This window comes from Anguilla anguilla, chromosome 6 (assembly GCF_013347855.1).
Source record: "Anguilla anguilla isolate fAngAng1 chromosome 6, fAngAng1.pri, whole genome shotgun sequence".
In the NCBI taxonomy this organism is placed as follows: domain Eukaryota; kingdom Metazoa; phylum Chordata; class Actinopteri; order Anguilliformes; family Anguillidae; genus Anguilla; species Anguilla anguilla.
In genome coordinates this window covers 32,168,714-32,191,149 of record NC_049206.1, presented here as the reverse complement: position 1 = coordinate 32,191,149, position 22,436 = coordinate 32,168,714, and the positions used below count along the sequence as shown (strand labels likewise).

Genomic DNA, 22,436 nt, shown 5'->3' with positions numbered 1-22,436 from the left:
TGTAATGGGGTGTGTTTTTACAGCATACAATGGGTGTTTGTGTTTATTTTAGGAATTCATACAGAAGTGTCTGGAGGCAGACCCTAGTAAGCGGCCGACAGCGAAGGAGCTGCTGTTCCATCAGGCGCTGTTTGAAGTGCCGCAGCTCAAGCTGCTGGCTGCCCACTGCATTGTCAGTCATCAGCGTGAGTACCCAGACCATATACGTAGATATGCGTGTGCACATACACATACCCAGTTCTCACCTCGTTTTCTACTATTCCTTTTCCCACTGTTCTACCTTCTGCTCCAGTCTTTTTTTTTTAATGAAACCTTCATTTTGCCATAAAACTTCATTAAGATTAAAAATCTCTTTCAAGAGTGTCCTGGCCAAGACAGGCAGCAGCAAATATAACATGGTTGCAGACGGACAATATAAAAACTAATTATATTCTATAAAGATGTCAGAACACAAGGTAAAAAAATATATATGATAAAAAAACAGGAGAAAGACTATCTCGGATGTGAAATAAACAAGCACGAAACCATCCAGACCCACGGTGCACCTGTACTGACTATATAGCTAGCTAGCTATGGCCTGTCCTCACCTTTGTAACGTTATTTGTTGTCCTCCGTGTCTATACATCTGTATCTGTGGTTGTAGCTGTGTGTCCTTAGCTCCTACTCATGCGTGCAGGATAGAATCCGTACGCGATAACTAGTGTAGGTTAATCAAGATATTACCTAAAACAGGTAAAATGACCGTTATCCCAGGAAGAAGCAGATCAAAAGTTTGTAGTAAAAGCAGGAAGATTTATTACGCAGCCGGCTACGGGAACATCTGTCTCTGAGGCGCTCTGAAATGTGCATTCTCTGCTAAACTGAGCAATGGATTGGAATATGTGTCTGACGTAGTGTTGCACGGTATACCAAAACTTCAGCACTTTCTCGGTACATAAAAAAAAAAAAAAAAAAAAAAATTTTCCGACGTTCGGTAGTTCTGCGTCAAATGTAAAAGCCAGGGAAATGTTTCTCCCGCATTACTGATTTAGAGGATGAAAAGTGTAGTTTGTCAGAATCTTCGCTAGATGGCAGTAGCAACTAAGGTTGCCAAGTGAGGTGACCTGCGCTTGTGCATTCACTTCCCTGATACTGCGCAAGCTTTGACTCAGTTCACTTCAGTAGCAATAGGTGTTCCAATTTGGAAATATTTTATTATAGATAGATGCTTCATTGTTATTAAAATATGCTGTTTTTAAATCTATTTAAAGGTGAAAGACCTGTTTTAAAGATTATTTACTTTACAACTGTTTAATTTTTTAAATATATTTAACATATTTTTCTATTGTTCAGTGTGTAACACTATAGGCCTATGCATATTAATATGTTGAAGAGACTTCAACTTACAGGTTGTTAATGAACCAGGTTGTAAATAAACCATGAATTAGACAATGAGGTCAACCCTTATGGACATTACGTTTCTGATCTATTAAGGTAATTTCAGTATCGTTAGGTACCGAGTATCGAATTAGCACCGTTTACGTTTCAAGTATCATTTCAGTATTGAGTATCGTAATACTAAACCTGGTATCAATATCAAAGTCAAAATTTCGGTATCGTGACAACACTAGTGTGACTCCATTTTTAGTTGCGGCGCAGAAACACTGCAGCTGTGCATGCACACCGGACCATCTAAGTGTTATGACATGCCATCTAAGTGTTACGACATAGTAAAGGCCTTGACGGGAAGCGGCCAGGACACATCCATGGCGACGTAACTAAGTCACCCGACAGCGTCTCTTAGCTCAAAATTGGCCATAAGTCATCAATATTTCATACGATCATCATGACATTCAGTAGATATGCTGGGTGAAGGCATATGATCATGAGGACAAAGCCATTTTAAAATCGCTCCATAGGGGGCGCGATGCTGCCAATGCTTGGACCCCTCCCAACGCCGCTTGCGGCTTTAATTATTCTTATTATTTTTTTCCGCTAAAAGTGTCTGAGGCTCAGCAACCGTACGTCCTAGAGGAACCAAATTTGGCAGGTGGGTTCCGATGACCTCCCACTACTCAGGCACTAAAAACCACGTATGTCGGCCAGATGGTGGCACTATAACAAAGGGTCTTGCGTAAAAGGCCATAACTCCCACACCATAAGTTAGATCAACACAAAACTTCATCGACATATGCATCTGAACGTGCTCTACAACTTTGCCATTGGCACCACCTATGTCCGCCATATTGTTTGCCCGCCATTTTGACTTTTTCGTTGGGGCGTGGAAGCTTTCTCCGCTAAAATGTCTGAGGCTCAGCAACCATAAGTCCTAGAGCAACCAAATTTGGTAGGTGGGTTCCTATGGCCCCCCACTACTCAGGCACTACAAATCACCTATGTCGGCCAGATGGTGGTGCTATAACATAGGGTCATATTTAAAAGGTCATAACTCCCACACCGTAAGTCAGATCAACACAAAACTTCATTGACCGATGCATCTGAATGTGCTCTACAACTAGGTGCTTTTGGGAGCACCTATGTCCGCCATATTGTTTGTCCGCCATTTGGACTTTATTAATAGTTGGGGTGCGGAACAGCTGGAGCTCCAAATCTAAGTATTACGACATCTAGTAAACTTCTTTACGGCAAGCGACATCCATGGCGACGCAAGTAATCCGACACCGTAGGGTCTAGTTTTATTGGAGTGCATGCTAGGCTTCCAAAAGTTTGTTAGTAAAAGCTTTTTGAGAGGATGAATTATTACTTTTCTTGAGCCTGGATCCATTTGAAGAGAGTATCGGGTGAGTTTGTTTAGTCTTTGAATCTGTCATTATGCTGAGAAATAGCTAAACCATTTATTGTTAGTATTTGAGTTTCTGTCCCAAACGCGCGAAAACACGCTGGTATAATAAAACAATGACGGTAATACATATATAGTCCGCTTCGTTCCGTTGCTACCATAACATAACAGACTATCTTGTGTCTACAGCTGCAGTTTCACGCTGCAATGACTAATATTGAATATATTCAAAAGACGCAATTTATGCTGTACTCTGCCAGTGTCTAAATAAATACTACGGTACTCTGAGCGTAGGAAGCAGTTAGCATGGATGGCGAGTTGATATTTCGTTTTTTGCTACTAAAAGTTTGTTAGTAAAAGCTTTGAGAGGATGAATCATTACTTTTCTTTGGCATGGATCCATTTGAAGACAATATCCGGTGAGTTCGTTTAGTCTTTAAATCCGTCATTATGCTGAGAGAAATCGTATTCTCAATTTAATCTCTAAATTGACTGTAAGCTTAGGGTTGTAACTAGTTAGCTGTTTCGTAGGTGACTTACTTAAAGGAGTACCATGGTGGTTGAACGTGACACTTCCCAGTTGTCTTCAGGCAACAACAAAACAAATGTGCATAATTTTTTTATTCTTCAGTCATTTCAATGTACTTTAAAACGTATCTTTCTAAGCCTAAATTTCCCACTATAAAAATTCACCCGAACCGTCTGGGCGTGGTAATGAGAACTGTCAGTTAGCTATGATTGACAGACCGTTCCCCGTTACCATAGCTACCCCCATGATACGCGCTCTCTTTGGGAGACTGAATTTTCACAAGCTAGCTAGCTTAGTAGTATATCAAGTATCGATAGATAGCTAAGGTAAGGACGTTGACTTGTATCCAGTTACAATTTTTGCTATCTAGCTAGCCAAGTTAAGATAAAAGCACAACTATAACGTCCTCATAAAAGCGAACTAGCAAGCTAACGTTATTGATAACATTGCCTTATGAAAGCAAACCTCCTAGCTAGCTAACGTTAGCTAGCTAGCTAAATGAATATAACCAGAAATAATCTAAAGGAACTCTAATTTAAGTGAACCTAACGTTAGTCAACTATTTGCATTGTCTGAACAGCAGGACGGTGTGTCCTGTCAGATTTCTTTACGGGGCGTGGAAATAGGAGTGGTTACTGTATTCGTGACGTAGAAAAATGACAACTTTCTCAACCGGTTGAAAATGGGACGATGAATTTAAAACGCATATTTCTCCAAAAATACAGAACGGACATATTTAATACTTTGCTCATTGTGTTTCTTCAATGCCTCTTGTGCAAATAGCACATAAAACCGAGAAAGTGTGAAAATCACCATGGTACTCCTTTAATGCACTCGTCTTAACTATTGCTTGTATTTTTGCATAGCCTGCGTTGTTGCTGTTCTTGTTTGTGTTAGTGTTAATCAGTTTAACCTACAGGGTCCACGTTGAACCTATGCGGTTGTTCCCTGCACTTGGAACGGTACTTCTCTCTAGGGTTTTCGACACACTTGTTCCTGATTATGATTATACACTTTGTTGCACGTCGCTCTGGATAAGAGCGTCTGCCAAATGCCTGTAATGTAATGTAATATTCCGTAGCAACAAGATAAACCCGACATTAGCCCTAAAATATGCCAATACAGCAGTGAAAACGCTGCTCACTGAATAACGAAATAAACGAGACAAATGTTTTTTTTAATTATACCATGTCAATATCTGGGACTAAACATTGAATAAATATACAATCTTACCATTGGTTTTACGCGTAGATGTCCCTTTTGCAAATGAGTGGTCATAAATTGTCTTGGACAATCCGTTTGTGAAATACAGGCTACGCGCATTTGTGACGCCTGGGTCGGCTGTCTTCAAAAATAGCTGTGCCTAATACCACACCTGTTGCTTACGGCGTTGTCGCCCTTTTTAGTGCAATTTGGCTTGATTGACAATTCATTTATTCAGTAGGTGAGAGTATAAGCTTTCTAACGATGTATAACATGTCTGATTTTGCTGTTGGAATAGTGTTTTATAGGTCAGCGTAACCAAATATTTTCTCATCTGCCAATGTCTAAATAAATAAAATGGTAGGCTGCTCTGCTCTGTTTAATCTCAATGTCGGTTTTAGCAGGGATCATGTGAGAGTCTTTGCCAATGGATGGTGGAAGCTCTATACCAGTTTTATTTCCTTTGGGTTTATTTGCTTGGGTTGTTGAAGTTATTTGATGTTTTGGTAAGAAAGTGCTTAGCTTTGGCTTTCTTCATAGGAACTGTGTATGTGTTGCGCAGTTGCCTGAAAAGCAGACAGTCAGATTCTAGACCTGAACTTTGGCCCAGGCCAAGTTGCACTTATGAAGAAGGTTGTGTAACCTAGGAGTGAACCAGGCATTGTCTTGGACTTCACTCTGTATGTTCTGAGAGGAGCATCAGGGTTTCCGCCAGTGTATTGCAAGCCCGGCAGCCCGCTTGGGCCTAAGTTGACCCCCCGCCGGCCCTAAGTATCAGGGAATTAAAAAAAATAAATAATAATTTTTATGTATTTTTAAGATGTTTTTTAAACTACAGTTACAGTGGGGCGGCTCGGTTGAAAAGCTCACCAGCGACATCTGTTGGTTAAAACGTGAACGCACTGTAGGAAAGCAGGTCTGAGGTCAGTGTTCTTTACCCTCATTGTGCGCAGTTACGTTCAACACTTGACGCTTCCAACTAACACAAGCTAACGTTACCTAGCAAGCCACCATTTCGTATTTAGTAGGCTAACTAACCTCGTTACAAACTGCGTTATCACTTCATCTCGTTGGTAAGTACATTCTTTTTATATTAACTTAAGCAGTGTGTAGGTAACGTTAAAATAGTAGCATGAATGTAACGTTCGATATATTGTAACATTACATGACTTATTCATTGCCATCGAAATAACAACTTCACTTGTTTATTAATAACAGCTTGATGACATTGATGTGCACGACAACGTTGTCATAAAGTTTTTCCCGACCGTGAAAAGTGCCTGACTTGTTTACATTTTGGACAGATGTGGCTACATATTAAATCCATCGTTGTTTCCATTGCAGCACTTTCAACACAAGTAATATCGTAAAAATCCTAAAATTTCTTATTATGGTGAAGAGTGCCTGACCGGCAACCGTAAAAATGTGTTAACACAGCGGCAAAATTAGGCTATATCTAGAAATACCATCTTTGGGGAAAAAACGCTACGGTTAAGGGTCAGGCACTCTTCACGCTAAGAAGAAATTTCAGGATTTTTTCGATATTGCTTGTGTCTAAAGTGCTGCGACGGAAACAACGATTGATTTACTGAGGAGCCACATCTGTCCAAAATGTAAACAATCAGCCAGTTTTCACGGTTGGGAAAATTTTATGACAACGTGGTCATGTAGCTAACTTAGCTAGCTAGCCAAACAGTCAATAACACAGATACTTACTTTATGCCATTTAGGGATAATGTCTAGGAGGAAAGGTACCCTACTGTAAAAGCCAAAGAACCTTAGACAGTTTTTTAAATGTTCTCAGCATTCCAAGGCTTGTTGTAAGATTCAGTAGCCAATCAGGACTTGAATACAAGTTTTTTGCAAAAACCTTGATATTATTTATTTTAATTTAATTTCTTTTGTTGTTGAAATGTGCCCAGCATTCCATGGCTGTAAGAATCAGTAGCCAGGTTTTTTTTTCAAGTTTTTTTGTAGAGTGCAAAAACTTTGATATTATTTATTTAAATTTAATTTATTTTGTTGTTGTTGAAACCACAGCATTCCAAGACTGTACATTGTTGTCAGATTCTTTGTAAGACTCTGCTATGCTGTAAATAGTTGTTGATTTTTTAAAATGTGTGTTGAATAAATTACTTATTTATAACAACATTCACATTACGTAGTCATATTTTCAAATCTCCAGTCAGCTTTTAGCACTGACTTAATGTAGGGCCCTATGGAATCTGTGTTATAGCTTTTTTTAATTCTCAATTCCGCGATTCCGTCCGTGATTCTGTTATCACAGAAACTATGGGGCCCTACCTTAATGCTGCATCAATAGAGTATACATTCTTTTTAAAACATTGTTTTCCTTAATTACAATTATGTGCACTACATTAAAGATAGAACTTTTTTGAGCTGAGACATTCATTGGTTTGTACCTTTTTTCACCCACCTCCCACCGGATCTCAGGGTCCACCCACCTCCCAAATCCCAATTTAACCCCTGTCTATCATGTGTTGCTATCTAATAACAGTAAAAATGCATCTGTAAATGAGCTTCTGCAAATGCATCGTAGAAACAATACAACAGTGCGTTGGCATTAAAAATAAAATGCACTTTTGAATACTTAAGTATTTTTAAAAGCAAGTACTCCAGTACTTTAACTCAAGTAAAAATTTGACTGAACAACTTTCACTTGTAGTGGAGTAATATTTGACCAGGGGTATCTATACTTTGACTCAAGTAATGGGGTTATGTACTTTGTCCACCACTGCATATTTCTTGATCATTTTACACCATCACATATTATCCCTTCTATACTTGAATATATACTGTATAGTACAGTATATTTCTACTATACACGTTAATATTTATTTGTATAGTTACCCTTGCTGTGATGTCTTTTCAGATTGTACATGAATGGCTTATGTTTCTAGGCATTTATACTCTGCATTTTCATATTTTGCATTTCAAAGCACCAGTTCTAGCAAAGCTAGCTAATGGTAATAACATTGGTTTGGTAATTAGGTAGGTAACTAATTCTTATCAATGGCTAACTTGATCACTCAAGAATCACTAATTCTTATTTTCTAATAAGTGGACAAACATTGAGTGAAGGAAGTAATCCTGTATGCTGTCAAAGCCTAAGCAGGCAGGCTGCGACTTATAGCCTTCTGCAAACAAAGACAGTGGGAAAGAGTATGATGTTGGAATTTTTTTACTAAAATAATGGTGATGAAGATAAAGTTAACCAACGACAGATTCAGGAGGTCCTTCTTATAATTAAATAAAACGACTGGTGGGGAAGAGGTACAAGTTCAGTCTTCAAAAATGTAAAGTCCAATGTATGAGTTTATTTAGTTTTCAGAGACAAAGAAGTGTTGTTCTTAGCCTATGAGATTCATTTAATCACCATTAATTTAATTGCATTGGCCACCAATTGCATTTATGGCCAATCATGGGCTGGGATCAGGTAGTCCATACCAAGACTGACCATGTGAGCCTCCTCCAACTTTGCTGTCCTTGGGTTCCCAAATGCACTTGATTTATACCCCAGTTTGGGTCTGTCTCCTTTTGCTTACATTTCAACAGACACATGCTATGGTGAAACAGCGTATAAGTAGATATGTAGGCTATTAAAATAAACATTCAGCGCTTAGTGAAATACATTTAGCAACTTACCTAAGATCACTGTGATATTTTATATAATTGCTTATATAATTACTTGTTCTATAAGTCAGATTTTTGAATCATAACCCAACAATGTGAATTCCATCTATACATGTACACCCTAACCTGCCTTTGTGGCAGGCTGAACACTTCCAGTTTTGCCCTAACAGCGTCTTAATTAAAAATGATTCCAGTCAGGATTGAATCACTCATCTATTGAATATACCACATGAAACATTAGCAGATATGTATTCTACTAAAGTGTTTTTTGTCCTCTCACTATTGTTCTTGTCCCTTTTAGACATGATTCCGGAAAATGCTTTAGAAGAAATTACCAAGAACATGGATCCAAACCTTGTAATCGTTGAAAGCAAGGAAAGGGTTCAGCTGAAGTGAGTGTTCTGTGACATTAAAATTTTTCTCATAAGCTATTTTCAATTTTTTTTTTATTAGTTGTTGGCGTTGGCCAGCTCATCAGATTTTAAATCTGTGCTTAGATGGAACTGTATACCTGCTGTATTGCTATATTTATATTTTTTTAAATTTAAAGAATAGGTTTGATATTTAGGACCCTAGGCCCTGTATGTGGATAGTCTGGGATGATCAAAATGCTAATTTTGCTTTGGTATTGAGATCACAACCCCTTCAGATACTCAGACATGGCCCCAATGGGAATACAGTGGGGTAATTTTTGCAGCCTCCAAAAGCCATGATAAATGGGTTTTTTTTTTTTTGTAAATGGATGCTTATGCATGTCCTACTATGTTCTCATGAAAAAATGGTCACAAACAGCATTGTATCAAAAAGTTATGGCATTGGACGTTGGAAGTTGCATTCTTCTGGTCCTTATTCTTGCTTCATCCACACAGTTAGCCTTCTACCTATATTGCATACCCAAAATATGGTGGTGCTGCAGCATGAGTCCAATACTGAAGCAATCAGCCAAATTATGGTCTGTACTATTCCCAATCATCCTCGACTATCTGAAAATAGAGCCTAAAGTCCTAAATACCAACCCTATCCTTTAACTTTTATTTAACCAGGAAGACCCCTTTGGGTTTGCAGTTTTTTCAACGGGGGACGTGACATAACGCAATTAACGAAGACAATTGACAGAACCAAAGATAAGAATATTTGTGTAAAACTGGAATTATAAGCAGAGGTTAAAAGCAGGAGCACACATCACTTTGACATGACACATTGACACATTGAAAATCACAATTAGAGTAGAGGGAGTCCATAGTCTAAAGCAGATGATAAAGTGGCTACAGTGAATTTTCCAAAATATCTTAAAACCTTCCTCCAAAAGCTGTTATTTTGAAGTCATCAGGAAGTGAGGAATGAGACCACGAAAACACTTGCCATTTTATTTAGCCTACATTGAGTAGTACAAGTGAACTTTCATGAGTGCTGACTGAATACAATTAAAAGCATTCTGTGGATTACTTTGAAGGCTTGTGAAAGGGCAGGGGCCATGCAATACAGAATTGTGTTACCTGCATTGTAATTGCATTGGGTATCGTTTAAATTTTCTTGACATAAAAGGAAAATAGTATAGGAGCCAAGATGGAGCTGTGAAACCCATTTCTTAATTTCTAAGGAGGGGGACCTATGTCCATCTACAAAAACACATTGTGTACTGTTAGAAAGGTAATTGGCAAACCAGTTAGATGCTGCAGATCCAAAGCCAATCTCTATCCAAGGCTTAGTCTGTATCAAAAGCCTTGGATAAATCAATTGATAGGGTAGTGCGATGTGTGTTTATTATCGAGAGCTTGGACAATATCATTACCTACTGGAGATACTGCAGTGATGGTACAATTACCAGATCTGAAGCAAGACTGCACTTGGAAAGCATATTGGCAAGCATGTTTTTATTATGTAAGACACAGCAAGGACCACAATGGAAATAAGTCTTGTGACTTTCTTGTGTCATCATTGATGCTCTTTTAATTGTGCATGTACATTGGTGTTTGCAACCATGTAATTGTCCTTTTAAAGTGAATCGTCAAATGAATAAACTAAACTAAACTAAAAAAAGGATCCAAGTACCGACCAGACATTTCAAAATTTGTGCACGAATGGAGTTTTCAAATGGAAGATAATAATAATAATTATTCAGTACGTGAGCACATCAGCTGCTTTCGAATCATTTGGTAACATGTTCAAGAAAAGAGACAAAACAAGAAAAAAATGAGCGAGAGCTTCAGCAGTAGATCCAGTCGACATGTCATACACTCTCCAGGCCCAACCCCCAATGGGGAAAATGTTGGTGGAGTTTCCATAGGAAATCAGTGAAGTGGAAGGGGTTATAGGTCTTTAAATTAGGGCTAGTACTATATTAAAATCATTGAAATTTTCAAAATGTTGGCCTACTGCTCCACAAACAATTTAAAAACCTGATTTGCGATTCTATTCTTTGCCAAGAAATCCGTGGCTAGCAACAATGAATAGCACTAGCCCACAAAATGACTGTTAACATTGCTTAATTGTTCTAAATGCTAACAGTTATACATAAGAGACTGTAAATAGTCTGCTAGCTACTGTTTTTCTACTTTTCATGGAGATTAATGATATTGTAGTAGAAGAAAAATATACTCTCTGGTAAACAAGAGTATGCGAAAACATATATATAGTAGGTGCTCTTAGAACGTAGGGAACAAACGCATGAAGAATAATAAGTCCAAAAAGAATTAAAAAGCGTTCTAGGCACTCATATAGTAATCCAATGAGGAGAGCAGGAAAAGGGTAAAGTTAAAAAGCCTTTATTATAATGGCTAAATAAACTAAAAAGCCAACGTTTCGATCGAGAACCGATCTTCATCAGGGCATACGTGGCAAACAGGTGAGGCCTTACCTATGTAGACAGTGTATCCAATGGAAAAACAAGGTAGAGGTCACATGGTGGAGTAAGCTAAGCATAGGAAAGCAAAATGAATGTGAGAAATAAATGGATAGAAATATATGTATATGTAGCATATACATATATGCAAACAATAATAAACTCAGAAGAGAAAATCACAAAAAAGACATGAAATCGATATCCTCATTAAGGCCTGGTTAATTTAAAGCATCAAAGGTATGTATCCAAAAAGTTTCCCTTTGGCTGAGTTTTCGTATTCTATCGCCCCCTCTAATGGAGGCTTCAATATGCTCAATGCCTTCAATTTTTAAAAGGGAATCATTGCTATTGTGAGCCGCTGTGGGGTAGTCCTTATAAAGTTTTCTGATGGCATATTTATGCTCCGCAAGACGGTCCTTAAGGCGTCTTTTGGTACGCCCTACGTAAAAAAAAAAGGGCAAGTCAGATGGTACACAACAAAAGTGGTATTGCAATTAATAAAATCTGTGTGTGTGCATGTTTTCTGGGTTTTAAAATCAGTAAAAACTTTGGTTTGCAGCACATTGTCACAGTGGTTACAATTCATGCATTTTTATGTGCCAGTTGGTTTCTGGAGCCAAGTCTCTTTTTTCTCCACCGGGAGGTAACTATGGACTTGTTGAGCTTGTCCCTCAATGTGGGAGCGCGTCTGAAAGAAACCAATGGGGGTTCCGGGAAAACATTACGGAGTATTGAGTCACTTTCAATGATGGATTAATTGGATTTAACAATGCGTTCTGCATGGGTACTATATTTAGTAACAAAAGTGCAAGATTGAGAATTTGTGTGATGTGCAGTTTTACTAAGAAGATCAGTACGATTGAGCTCTGTCGCACGCCTGCGCAATGACCGCAGGTTTGCAGGCTCTGTCCTTGAATCTTTTGGACATGATGCTAGCCTGTTCTTCAAAAACCTCTTCCCTACCACATATGCGGTGTAGCCGCTGGAATTGACCATATTATTCTTTAGATGCGGGGGGTGAAAAGAATCTGCTCTCAAAATGGTGTTGCGTGATGTCTTTTTTCTAAAAATATTAGTATGTACCAAGCCATCTTCATCATTTGAATTAGTAAGATCCAAAAAAATCAATGCTCTGTTGTGAATATTCAATGGACAACTTAATATTCTCATTGATGGAGTTGAGATATTAATGAAAGTCCAACAACTGATTCTCATCTCCGTCGAATACAAACAATAAATCATCAATGTAGCGACCATACCAAGTAATGCAATTATAAAAAGGATTAACAGGATTTAAAATATATTCCTTTTCTTAAATTTTTTTTACATCTTTTAATTTATTCACATAAAGAATCTAAAACTCAGTATGTGGCCAGTAATCTTGGGTAAACAGAAACCCAGGAAGAGCTTTCTATTTTCCAGGAAGGTATGAGATGTTTTCAATATGCCAAGTGAGTTGACAAAAATGTGGTAAATGCACCACCCATGAAAATGTTTTGGAATTTGTTACTGTATATAGCCAAGTTATTTTTTCCATGGTTTGTATTAAGTTAGTTGCCTGAGAAGGATTGGGATTCTAAATATGCATTACATTAAACTACATTTCATTACTGGCATTTAGTAGATGACCTTATCCAGAGTGACTTACTCTGATTTAATCTCTGATTTAAAAAAATCTGATTGATTTTTTATTTTTTTAAATAGCTTGCATTTATACAGCTGGATATTTACTGAAACAAAGCCGTAATCCATATATTCCATAATTCCTTTACTGTCAATTCAATTGTCGCATCTGTAATTATTATTTTAGACAGCACGCTCATCTGAAATTTAAAAATTGAACATAGGGTCATTTACTAATTGGTCTTGTTTGAGTATATATGTTGGCAAGGGTGATTTATATCTCATTTGCTTCCTACCTCAATGGTGGCTCTTTCAAGGTTGAATGTAGGGATGCAGTTTCAGCACTTATACTGGTGTCGTTCTGGGTTCAGTCCTTGGCTCTCTTCTTTTTTGATACCAGGTCTCTTGGTTCTGCCATTTCCTCCCATGGCCTGTCTTATTACTGCTACGCTGATGACAGGCAACTTTTTTCTCTCTCCTTAATTCTGATACTCTGGTCTTAGCATGCATCTTTTGCAATATTCTACAAATGGTCTGCAAGGCATTTTGAGCTGGATGGAAAACCTGCTTTAGTTCAACTCGGTTTAAAATGAGTTGCTACAGTTCCGGTAAAGTTCTCCTCTTGCTTGACCTATCACTCACCATGGACAGTACCACAGTGTCGACCTGTTCCTCTGCTAAGAACCTTGGACCCTTGGAATGATACTGAACACCAACCACCAACTCAGTTCTTGACCCAGCTGCTGTCTGGTCTACTGCAACTGCCTCCTTGAGATGTGAAGTGTAATGTAAATGACATCATAAGCAGATGTTGTAGTCAAGTAGAAAAACCAACAAAAAAAGTATCCGTGGACTGCATGGCCACAGCCGCCTGGCAAGGAAGAGAGGCAAACATTCCTCGCATTGACATAGACCAGGTGTTCGCAATCTAGTAATTAAGTTGAGCACTGCCAGTACCGTACCTGTAAACAAGAGAACAACCCCACCAGCAAGGGGCACAGAGGAGCACAGAAGACACCAGTTTGATATCCCTATCCAGTGTCCTTGGAAAACCAAGCAGCCACCACAAGCAAAAATACATGCAAATGAAGATAACTCCACATGGGGAAATATTACCTAGGAAAACACGTCAGAATTGACTCTCCAAGGGTGGGACACACCAGCATCCTGGAGCGCTATCACCCATAGGAAATTATTTTCTTTGTAAGAAATTGTTTTTGGTACCTCACACTTGTGTTGTCTCAATCTTGTACTGATTGTGGCCAATCAATAGTTATAATACGCTAGACAAAAGATTTTATAGAAGCCTGGCTCCATAAAAGAAGCTCCTTAGTTAAATGGACTGCATTTATATAGCGCTTTTATCCAAAAGCACTTTACAGTTGATGCCTCTCATTCACCAGAGCAATTAGGGGTTAGGTGTCTTGCTCAGGGATACTTCGACACGCTCAGGGTGGGGATCGAACCGGCAACCCTCCGACTGCCAGGCAACCGCTCTTTTCTCCTGAGCTATGTCGCCCCCTTAATTTTTTTTATTTTAAAAATAAATAAATTAGTTACTTAATTTTATTTATTATGAATAATGTTCATTCAAAGTAGGTTAATTCAACTGTTCATGAAGGCACGCACTGAGGGAGGGGGCAGGTGGCCAGAGGTTACAGAACAGCACGATTTTCCAAAAAGACATCCCTCCCAGCCCTGTGTCCCCTATTTGGATTCACTTCAGAACCCCATTCTTTCAAAGGCAAAGCTCATGCAAAGCTAATTATAGCATTTATCTTCTTAGTTGCTCGGTGCCTTATTCTTCTTTTTTGGAAGCAACAAGGGCTACCTAATTGTTCCAGGTCGATTAAAAACACTATTTTTTGACACTATAAAAAAGATAATTCCCTTAAAGGCATGCTATACAGGATTTTTTATTTGAAAATATTATAAAATAACTACGCTATATCTATGATGCACTGGCAAATTCCGTCTTTATACATTTAGCTGATTTTGTGCACCTTTAACCTGTATTTATTATTCTAAAATGTGTTCAGGACATTTTTGGGCCTGGCACTCTTTTCTGTGTGGGGAGGGAGTGTGGCTATAGAGCCTGTGGTTTGTGATCAGATTCCAAGAAAGTTTTTGTTGCTAGTGTGCTGCATTGGCAGATGCTGTGTCTAGTTACAGCGAAGCAAAAATGCAAGCCGACGGGGCTTGTTCAAAAACTAGAGTCAACCTTGCAATTACTTTTCTTTGGTGGCGTCAACTGAAGTTCACCAAGGGGGTGAAAAGTGATGCGGAGTTGGTTTCTGTTGGACCTGTAAGTAAAGCTAGTTAAAACATTTAGCTAGTTACCTTATGCAGCCTGATGCCTGAGGTTGGGTAGCTTTTGCATTTAATTATGTTCTTCTATCAAGATGCCCCCTCCCCCCACCCCCCTTCATGGGAACTGTTGTTACTGTTATAGTTGCAACTTATATAACTAACGTTATGTGTAGCCAGCCAACTTCACTAACAAAGGTGACAAAGTTTGCAACAACCTTGAAAAGGCTTACGGAGCTTGGAGTAAAATCCAGAACAGCTCTTATCAGTACATGTTCCAGATTTGGGAGGGTTCCGAATTTTACTCAGTGCAGTTATCCTGCTAACTCCTGCTTCGTGAAACATGCCCTAGAATAGCCAAACACCAAATGAGGAAAAACACTAAATAGCTGCACCGGTACTCCAGAGTAGCTACCATACAATGTTCCCACGCACTGAGGGTTGCACTCAGTGTAAAGATAGTTATAACACTGCATAATTACTGTTACCATCTATATGGAATCATTCATGTTGCTGAAAATGCTATTTTCAATATCTCTGACCACCTCACCTCTTCGCTTGATATTTTGCTTGTAGCGCTCGAGGGTGTGTCCTCAGCGGAGGTGTGGGTGGGGTTGAGGAGTGAGAATGTTGTGAGTGGGGTTTACTACCAGAGTCTACAAAGGCTGCAAAATACTACATGGTATACCTCTAAAGGTTCTGCACAAAACTTTGATAAACTTCGATAAACTATTCTTTTTATCCTTCTAATTGAATTATTCATTTATTTATTATTGGTTATTATTATTGTGCTCATGCCCATCTACCGACGCTGGTTAAGTATGAGCAGTTCAGAGACTCGTTCCGACCACAATTTTGAGCGGCCCAAAAAAGCCCTGTGCATTTTCAAACATTTTTCAATTTATCGGCACAAAGAGAGAAGAGGAAACCGGGGGAGGGTACAGAAATAACTACAAAACAAGATTGCTTCTAATAAGGCAGCTACTTTATTCTGTTTTTATCAGAATATAGTAACTGTCATGTCATTCACAAATGGTTGTTACTTGTAACAAAAACGAAAGCACAAATGCCTTCCTGGTAAAGTACTATTTGAACATGTGCTCACTAGCTACATTTTCGTTGCACTATTATTTTGGATTTATTTACCTCAAACTCTCTGAACAAACAGTCCTTGCTGCCTGTCTCACATCAACCATTGTCTCCTCTTTCTTTTTTTCTTTTTTTTTTTTTTAAGAGAAGCGGCTAATTTTTAAAATTCATATTAAAGCAAACAATCGTTATTTTCTGTCAAGTTAGCGATTTATATGTTATTTGATTATACTGTAGCATTTATGACATTATACATGAAAAATAAACTGTCAAAATATGTTTTGTTAGAAATCACCAAAACTGGTTTGACCTTCCTACTATAGGCTGTAACCTAGTGAGATGGGGTGAAAACTAAACTCACATATTGAATAAACTGTATTTGCATTGTAGGCTATTGTTACACCTTTGATAAACTGGCAATGAATTCAATCAAACCAAGATGCACTTCATGGGAAAAAGTATGTGAACACCTGATATCCAACATCTCATACAAAATTATGGGCATTCATGTGGAGTTGGCCCACCCTTTGCCGCAGCCTCCACTTTTTAGTGAGGTCGGGCATTGATTGGGCAATTAGGCCTGGCTCACATTTGACTTTCCAATTGATCCCAACGTTATTGAATACTGACCTTGCTGTGTACCCAAGGGCATTGTCATGCTGAAACAGGGAAGGGCCTTCCCCCAAATGTTGGGGAAGCACAGAATCATCTGGAATGTAATTATGTTCTGTAGCATTTAGATTGGCCTTACACTGGACACAAAGGGGTCTAGCCCAAACCATGAAAAGCAGCTTCAGACTAAGAGGTGTCCAGATACTTTTGATCCTATAGAGTATTTGAGGAAAGGGGTTTAAATGATGTTATTAAAACAACAACAAAAGACCGCAGACACTGTACATAAAGCACTACAACATTAGGATGAATAACGTGCACTCTTTGCTCAATTAAATTTCAATTGGACCACCTTGCAATTCCACCACTTGGCACAACACTTTGTCCAGATAGTCAATGTATATGTTAATGAGCTCTGTGGTCAGAGAGGAACACACCTTTAAACACTTGGACTCACGTGTCAACGCAGCCCAGGTGCATGTGCTCTTTCCACCAGCCGGCGCAACCAAGACCGATACGCTTCTTCGGTGGACTGAATGCCACAAACACTATTGTCTACCATTTCAATTTTCAAAATTCCTTGCTCTATCGTAACTTGTACCAAAACTATTTTGGACTGGCCTCAATAATCAGCAAACAAAATCTCCTCTCTTTTAAAACAAAAACTTATAATTGATAGCCGAAGCAAAAATTAATTATCTTTTAGATTCAAACTGGAAGTAATCCTCCCTCCAACACAACTGGATAAACAAAAAAACTAAAACATACTCTGTGTCTCTGTGGCACTATGCGCTAAATCTAAACGCCACCAATCAAAGCACAAATTCTCTGAACCAATAAAGGACTGATTAAGAAACTGTTAATCCCAACAGTCATCCCTCCGCTGATATTAACTGTAACAGTTGATTGGCCAAAATCGGTACAAGATAGACAACATACGAGGTACCAAAAAGTTTATTACAATGAAAATAATCACACCAGTGACAGACATCCAACATAAAAAGTCCACAAGGTGCGAGGTGTAATGCAAATGGAGTGTGACTGAATGCATGTATGTGTACAATGACATCATTAAGCAGGTGTTGCTGGCAAAAAGAAAATCCAACAAATACAGTTAAGCCCAAAATTATTCATACCCATGCCAAATTTTGAGTTATAGTGAATTTTTATTTGAATAGGTTTCTTCTGGCTGGAAATTACATCATAAGGTGACAAAAGACAAAATGGTAAAACATTGTGTTAATGTTTTTTTTTTTTTTGTTTTTTGTTTTTTACATTTTTACAAAAAATGCCATTTCCAAAATTACCCCTTGAAATTGTCGCAAATTTTTGAGGAAATGCAAGCTTCTATACCATTCCAAATGGTCCTGGTAATTTCTATCATGTTCTAAAGCATTCTAATCAACTATAAATTGAGAACAGCTGATGCAGTTGTTCTCTAGTCAGTTTCTAGTCAATTGCAAGTCATGGGTGAAACCAAAGAGCTTTGTGAGGACCTCCAATTACTCATTGTGGCTGCTCACAAGAAGCCAGGCAAGAATGGGCCAGGCAACCTTGTCAAAGTAATACCATCATAACAAAGAGGGCTACATTAAGATTCTGGTGGAAAACATCAGGCAGTCTGCAGAAAAAACTTGACCTTCTTATGTCATTTCCAGCCAGAAGAAACCTATTCGTCAATTAAAAATTCACTATAACTCAAAATTTGGCATGGGTATGAATAATTTTGGGTTTAACTGTAAGTATTTTCAGACTCCACAGCGGTTGTGTGGTGGTGAGGAAAAGATTACTGTGGAGTCTTTTTGCATTTTTCTTTTTGCCAGCAACACCTGCTTACTGATGTCATTGTACACAGAGTGACAACCACTCTTCTTATCAATGCAGGCCTGGTGTTAGCACTCAAGTAATTAAGCTGAGCACTTCCACTACCACACCTGTAAATGATAAGCTTGCAAATGCATAATGGACTTTGTGTAAAATGTATTTACTGGTTGGGATTTGGTTTCTGACATATTTTTGCTTGTTTCAAACAACTTTGCCAAGCAATCCTCATAATTGTCTCAGGTATTTACAGTGTTAAAATAAATATGTAGTGTTGCCCAGTGCTGTAGCCACAACTGGCACACAAATCTGTATAATTCCTGTTTGCAACAGACTGATTGACAGACTATGAATCTCTTCAAAATGACAATTTCTGGCCTTGAATTTTGTTATTTTTAAGGCAAGGCCTAAATGGCATGGGCCACCAAGGCAGAAGCCACTAACGCCATATTCAGATGTAATATTGAGGGCATCAAGGCCAAAATTCTCTCTGTAAAAGAACTTATCCCATTCAGACAATCAAAAGTCACAAGAGGAAGGAGCTTACTAATGGTATTTGATTTTCTCAGTGAAAATAAGTACGCAGAGAACAAACATAGCATTTCTTCACATTTCTATGCACAATTACTTTTTATTTGCTGAATTTAATCTGAGAAATAAAACTGTTAATGTGGCATGTACAATAGTTTGGATATACTGTCAGTTAGTATTTGGAAACACCTCCACAGGCAAAAATCACAGCTTCCAAACATTTCTTACAGCCAGCTATTAGTCTTTCTATTCTCACTTTTGCATTCCGCCCCCACTCTTCCTTGCTGAAGCCTTTGAGTTCAGAACTGTTCTTAGGTCTTCTTGCATGCACTGCATGTTTTAGATCTCACAGATTTTCAGTACTAAGAGATAACTTCAGTAAGTGCAACACTATATGGGCTGAGCTCTGTTAGTAGAACAAAGGAGGAAATAATCAAAATGTAAATTCTGTGTAAGTTTCTGTTCACAGAGAGTTGTCTTTGTAGCATTAGCTTGCCAGGTCTTACAGCAGAAGCAGAGACCCTAGGGTATATGTATGTTCAACAAACAAAATGATCTGCATCTACTTCAGACTAAACCAGCAGTGGGTGTGGCGATCAAAGTCAGATATATCAGTGTAACTAATTTGGCACATTTTAGTCCATTTTCCACAGGATTGTAGGAACTAAAAAGTAGACCGGAACTATCTACATCGGGAACTAAAACTGTTACTGTAGCACATTCGTGTTTACTTCAGGGGACCAGGAATTACCATTCTTTGTGAAGCTCACAAATTTCAGTGGTTATTCTAGGTATTGCAGTTTAGCAAGCCTCTGGTGCCAAAAAAAGACAATTCCCCCTTGAAGTCCATTCAAAACTACAGATTTAACCACTTTTCAACTCTAATATTTATAATAACGAATTGCTATCCAGGCGCCAATTTATTTTTTAATTTAATTTTTTCTGTGCCCCCCAGAAGCTATAAGATTTTTTTAATTCCAATTTTGTCTGCATCGTTTTACGTCACAGTGCGCCCACCTGCTTACACGGGCACACCTACACATGGAGTATGAGGCTCTGATTGACTCATCAGTTGACTAAGCTGAAAAACTAGGGTTGAACTGAGAGTTGCCTGCATAGAACCGATGTATCAGAATATGCTGAGTATTAAAGGCAGTCTGTGCTGGATACTTGAAAATATTATAAAATAACCATGCTAAGGTATATCTATGATGCACTGGCAATCTATGTCTTTACTTAGTTTAGGTGAATTTGTGCACATTTTGCCTATATGTGTTATTCTGAAATGTGTTTGGGATGTCTCTTGGCATGGTGCTCTTTTCTGTGTGGGGAAGGGTGGGAGTGGCTACAGAGCCTGTGGTTTGGGACCTGTAAGTAACGTTACTTTTAGCTTGCTAGTTACATTAGGCAGCTGGATGCTTGAGGATAGCTAGCTTTTGTATCAAATTGTGTTCTCCCAAGATGTCTTCCCCGCTGTGGGAACTGCTGTTATAGTTGCAACATAGCTAGCTCAGTAATTAACCATTATTTAATTCAATCAAGAACTGAATTGATACAGTATATATGCTATCTAGCTACGTGTAGCCAACTTCACTAACAAAGTTGCAAACAAAGACTCATCCTCATCAGTGTTCACTGATAATAAAACGCAGCATAACTGCCTAGCTATTGGTAGTTCACCTGCATTCATTTCAATCATTTATTTCTAACTTATTTCAATCTATCCATTTATACCTCAGGAATATATAATATATAAAATGATGTAATATAAAATATGTATACAATGCATTGTGTGTGCATTTTCAAACCGGGCATTTGGGTTTGATTACATCCTTATTCTATGGGTTTCAAGTACAGGCTTGGTACAATGCTAGTTTGTAAGTAAGTAGTAAGCATAGTTTGACTGAATGACCAATTCTTGTTGTTATGCATTCTTGGATCTTTTATGTTTGGAAATGAGTTCTGGATCTCCTGTTGTGTTTAATACATTTCATTTTTTTAGGCTTTCCCAGTTTCCTGCTCTTGAGTTGGATAAGTTCCTGGAGGATGTGAGGTGAGGAATCCCTATCTGCCTTAGCTAATAATTAATAACCAGGCTTACTACAACCACTAGAGGGCAATAATCTTAGTAATGTTAATAATCCACACACCCTAAAAGCTGTTAAGTTTTAGAAAGTGAACAAAAAAATGTGTGTAAATAAACATTTTTTAAAAGAATAATTTAAAAAAGAAACATAACCAAACAAACATTACGCAAGCCCAACATATAACATTTGTTAGAGCCAATTTATTAAACTGATCTTCAGATGAAGTTTAAGGCCACTGACTCAGCAGTTCTAATGTGCATCAGTCTTATAACCATACAAAAATAAGGTAAAATATGCAAAGGCAAATGACGCAATAGCTATCCAAAACACACCAAGCACGACTTTGAAGAGCTAGTCTCCACTGGTAAGTGGCAAACGGCGAGTAACTGGAGACGAAACGGCCAATGTAAACAAAACTTAAGACAGTGGTCATAATATACGTCCAAGCGAAAGGCTGTAATTTGGAAAGAATAACCTGTCAAACAATGTGCCAATTTGCATAAGTTTTACTCATGTGGTTGGACCCCTAAATTTAGCTGCAAGAAGAGATACATGGGGGTCCAAGCAAAAGGCTATAATTTAGAAAAAATGGTCATGTTACATACTGTCCAACAATGTTGCATACCTGTAAGTGTCACTCAAGTGGTTAGGCCAAAACAGGGGACAGAGGAAAGTGGATAGTAACATTCCAAAATGTGGCCAATCCAAGATGGCAGTGACACATAATGTACAGCATTTTTGTGATACGCCACACCTCTATCAATTTTTATTGGCTTACTGTGACTAGGTTTTTTGGATATGAGCATAGCTAATTTCAGGGATTTGCACGCAACACTGAAAAGTGCAGTACCTCCACATAACCAGTGAAATTAAGTAGTATAAAGTTGGATTTTATTGAACTACTGCATCATGGTTTTATGCATAAGGCACTATTTATTGAACTTATTTTAATGATCGTAAGACCATTTTATGAATGAGGCCCCAGGTTTGTTTTTATCTTTCATATAGCTGATCACGCAATGTTTAGTAGATGCCGTGCGATAAATTGCACTGGTAGAAACTCGTAGAATAAGAGCAGCATTCACAGTCCTTTTAATTTATTTTAAAAATAATCAGAATGGTATGAGTGGGAATTGTAGTGGTTTTGGAACTTTTTCACACTGGTATACTATGAAACTAGAAACTGGGCCATGCCTGAAGTGCACTTTGTTAGTAGATTTTAGTGTTAGTTAGAACCATACTGCTGAACATTTCCAAGGAATTTTAAGTTAAAGGTCTTTTCTGCAAAAACTACCCCCCCCCCCCCCCCCCCCCCCCACTGCCATCTCACCAAAAAAGAAAATAAATTTTGCAGTTGTC

The 22,436-nt window shown here is 38.3% G+C and overlaps 1 protein-coding gene across 1 annotated transcript in view; it reads left to right on the top strand.

Moving 5' to 3' along the window:
- Window positions 1–22,436, top strand: part of nrbp1 (nuclear receptor binding protein 1) — a 91,241-nt gene that overhangs the window by 62,223 nt on the left and 6,582 nt on the right. The window contains exons 11-13 of the mRNA XM_035422295.1: window positions 53–185; window positions 8,467–8,557; window positions 20,993–21,043. Of these exons, the coding sequence (XP_035278186.1) occupies window positions 53–185; window positions 8,467–8,557; window positions 20,993–21,043 (275 nt within the window). The remainder of the gene's footprint in view (window positions 1–52; window positions 186–8,466; window positions 8,558–20,992; window positions 21,044–22,436) is intronic.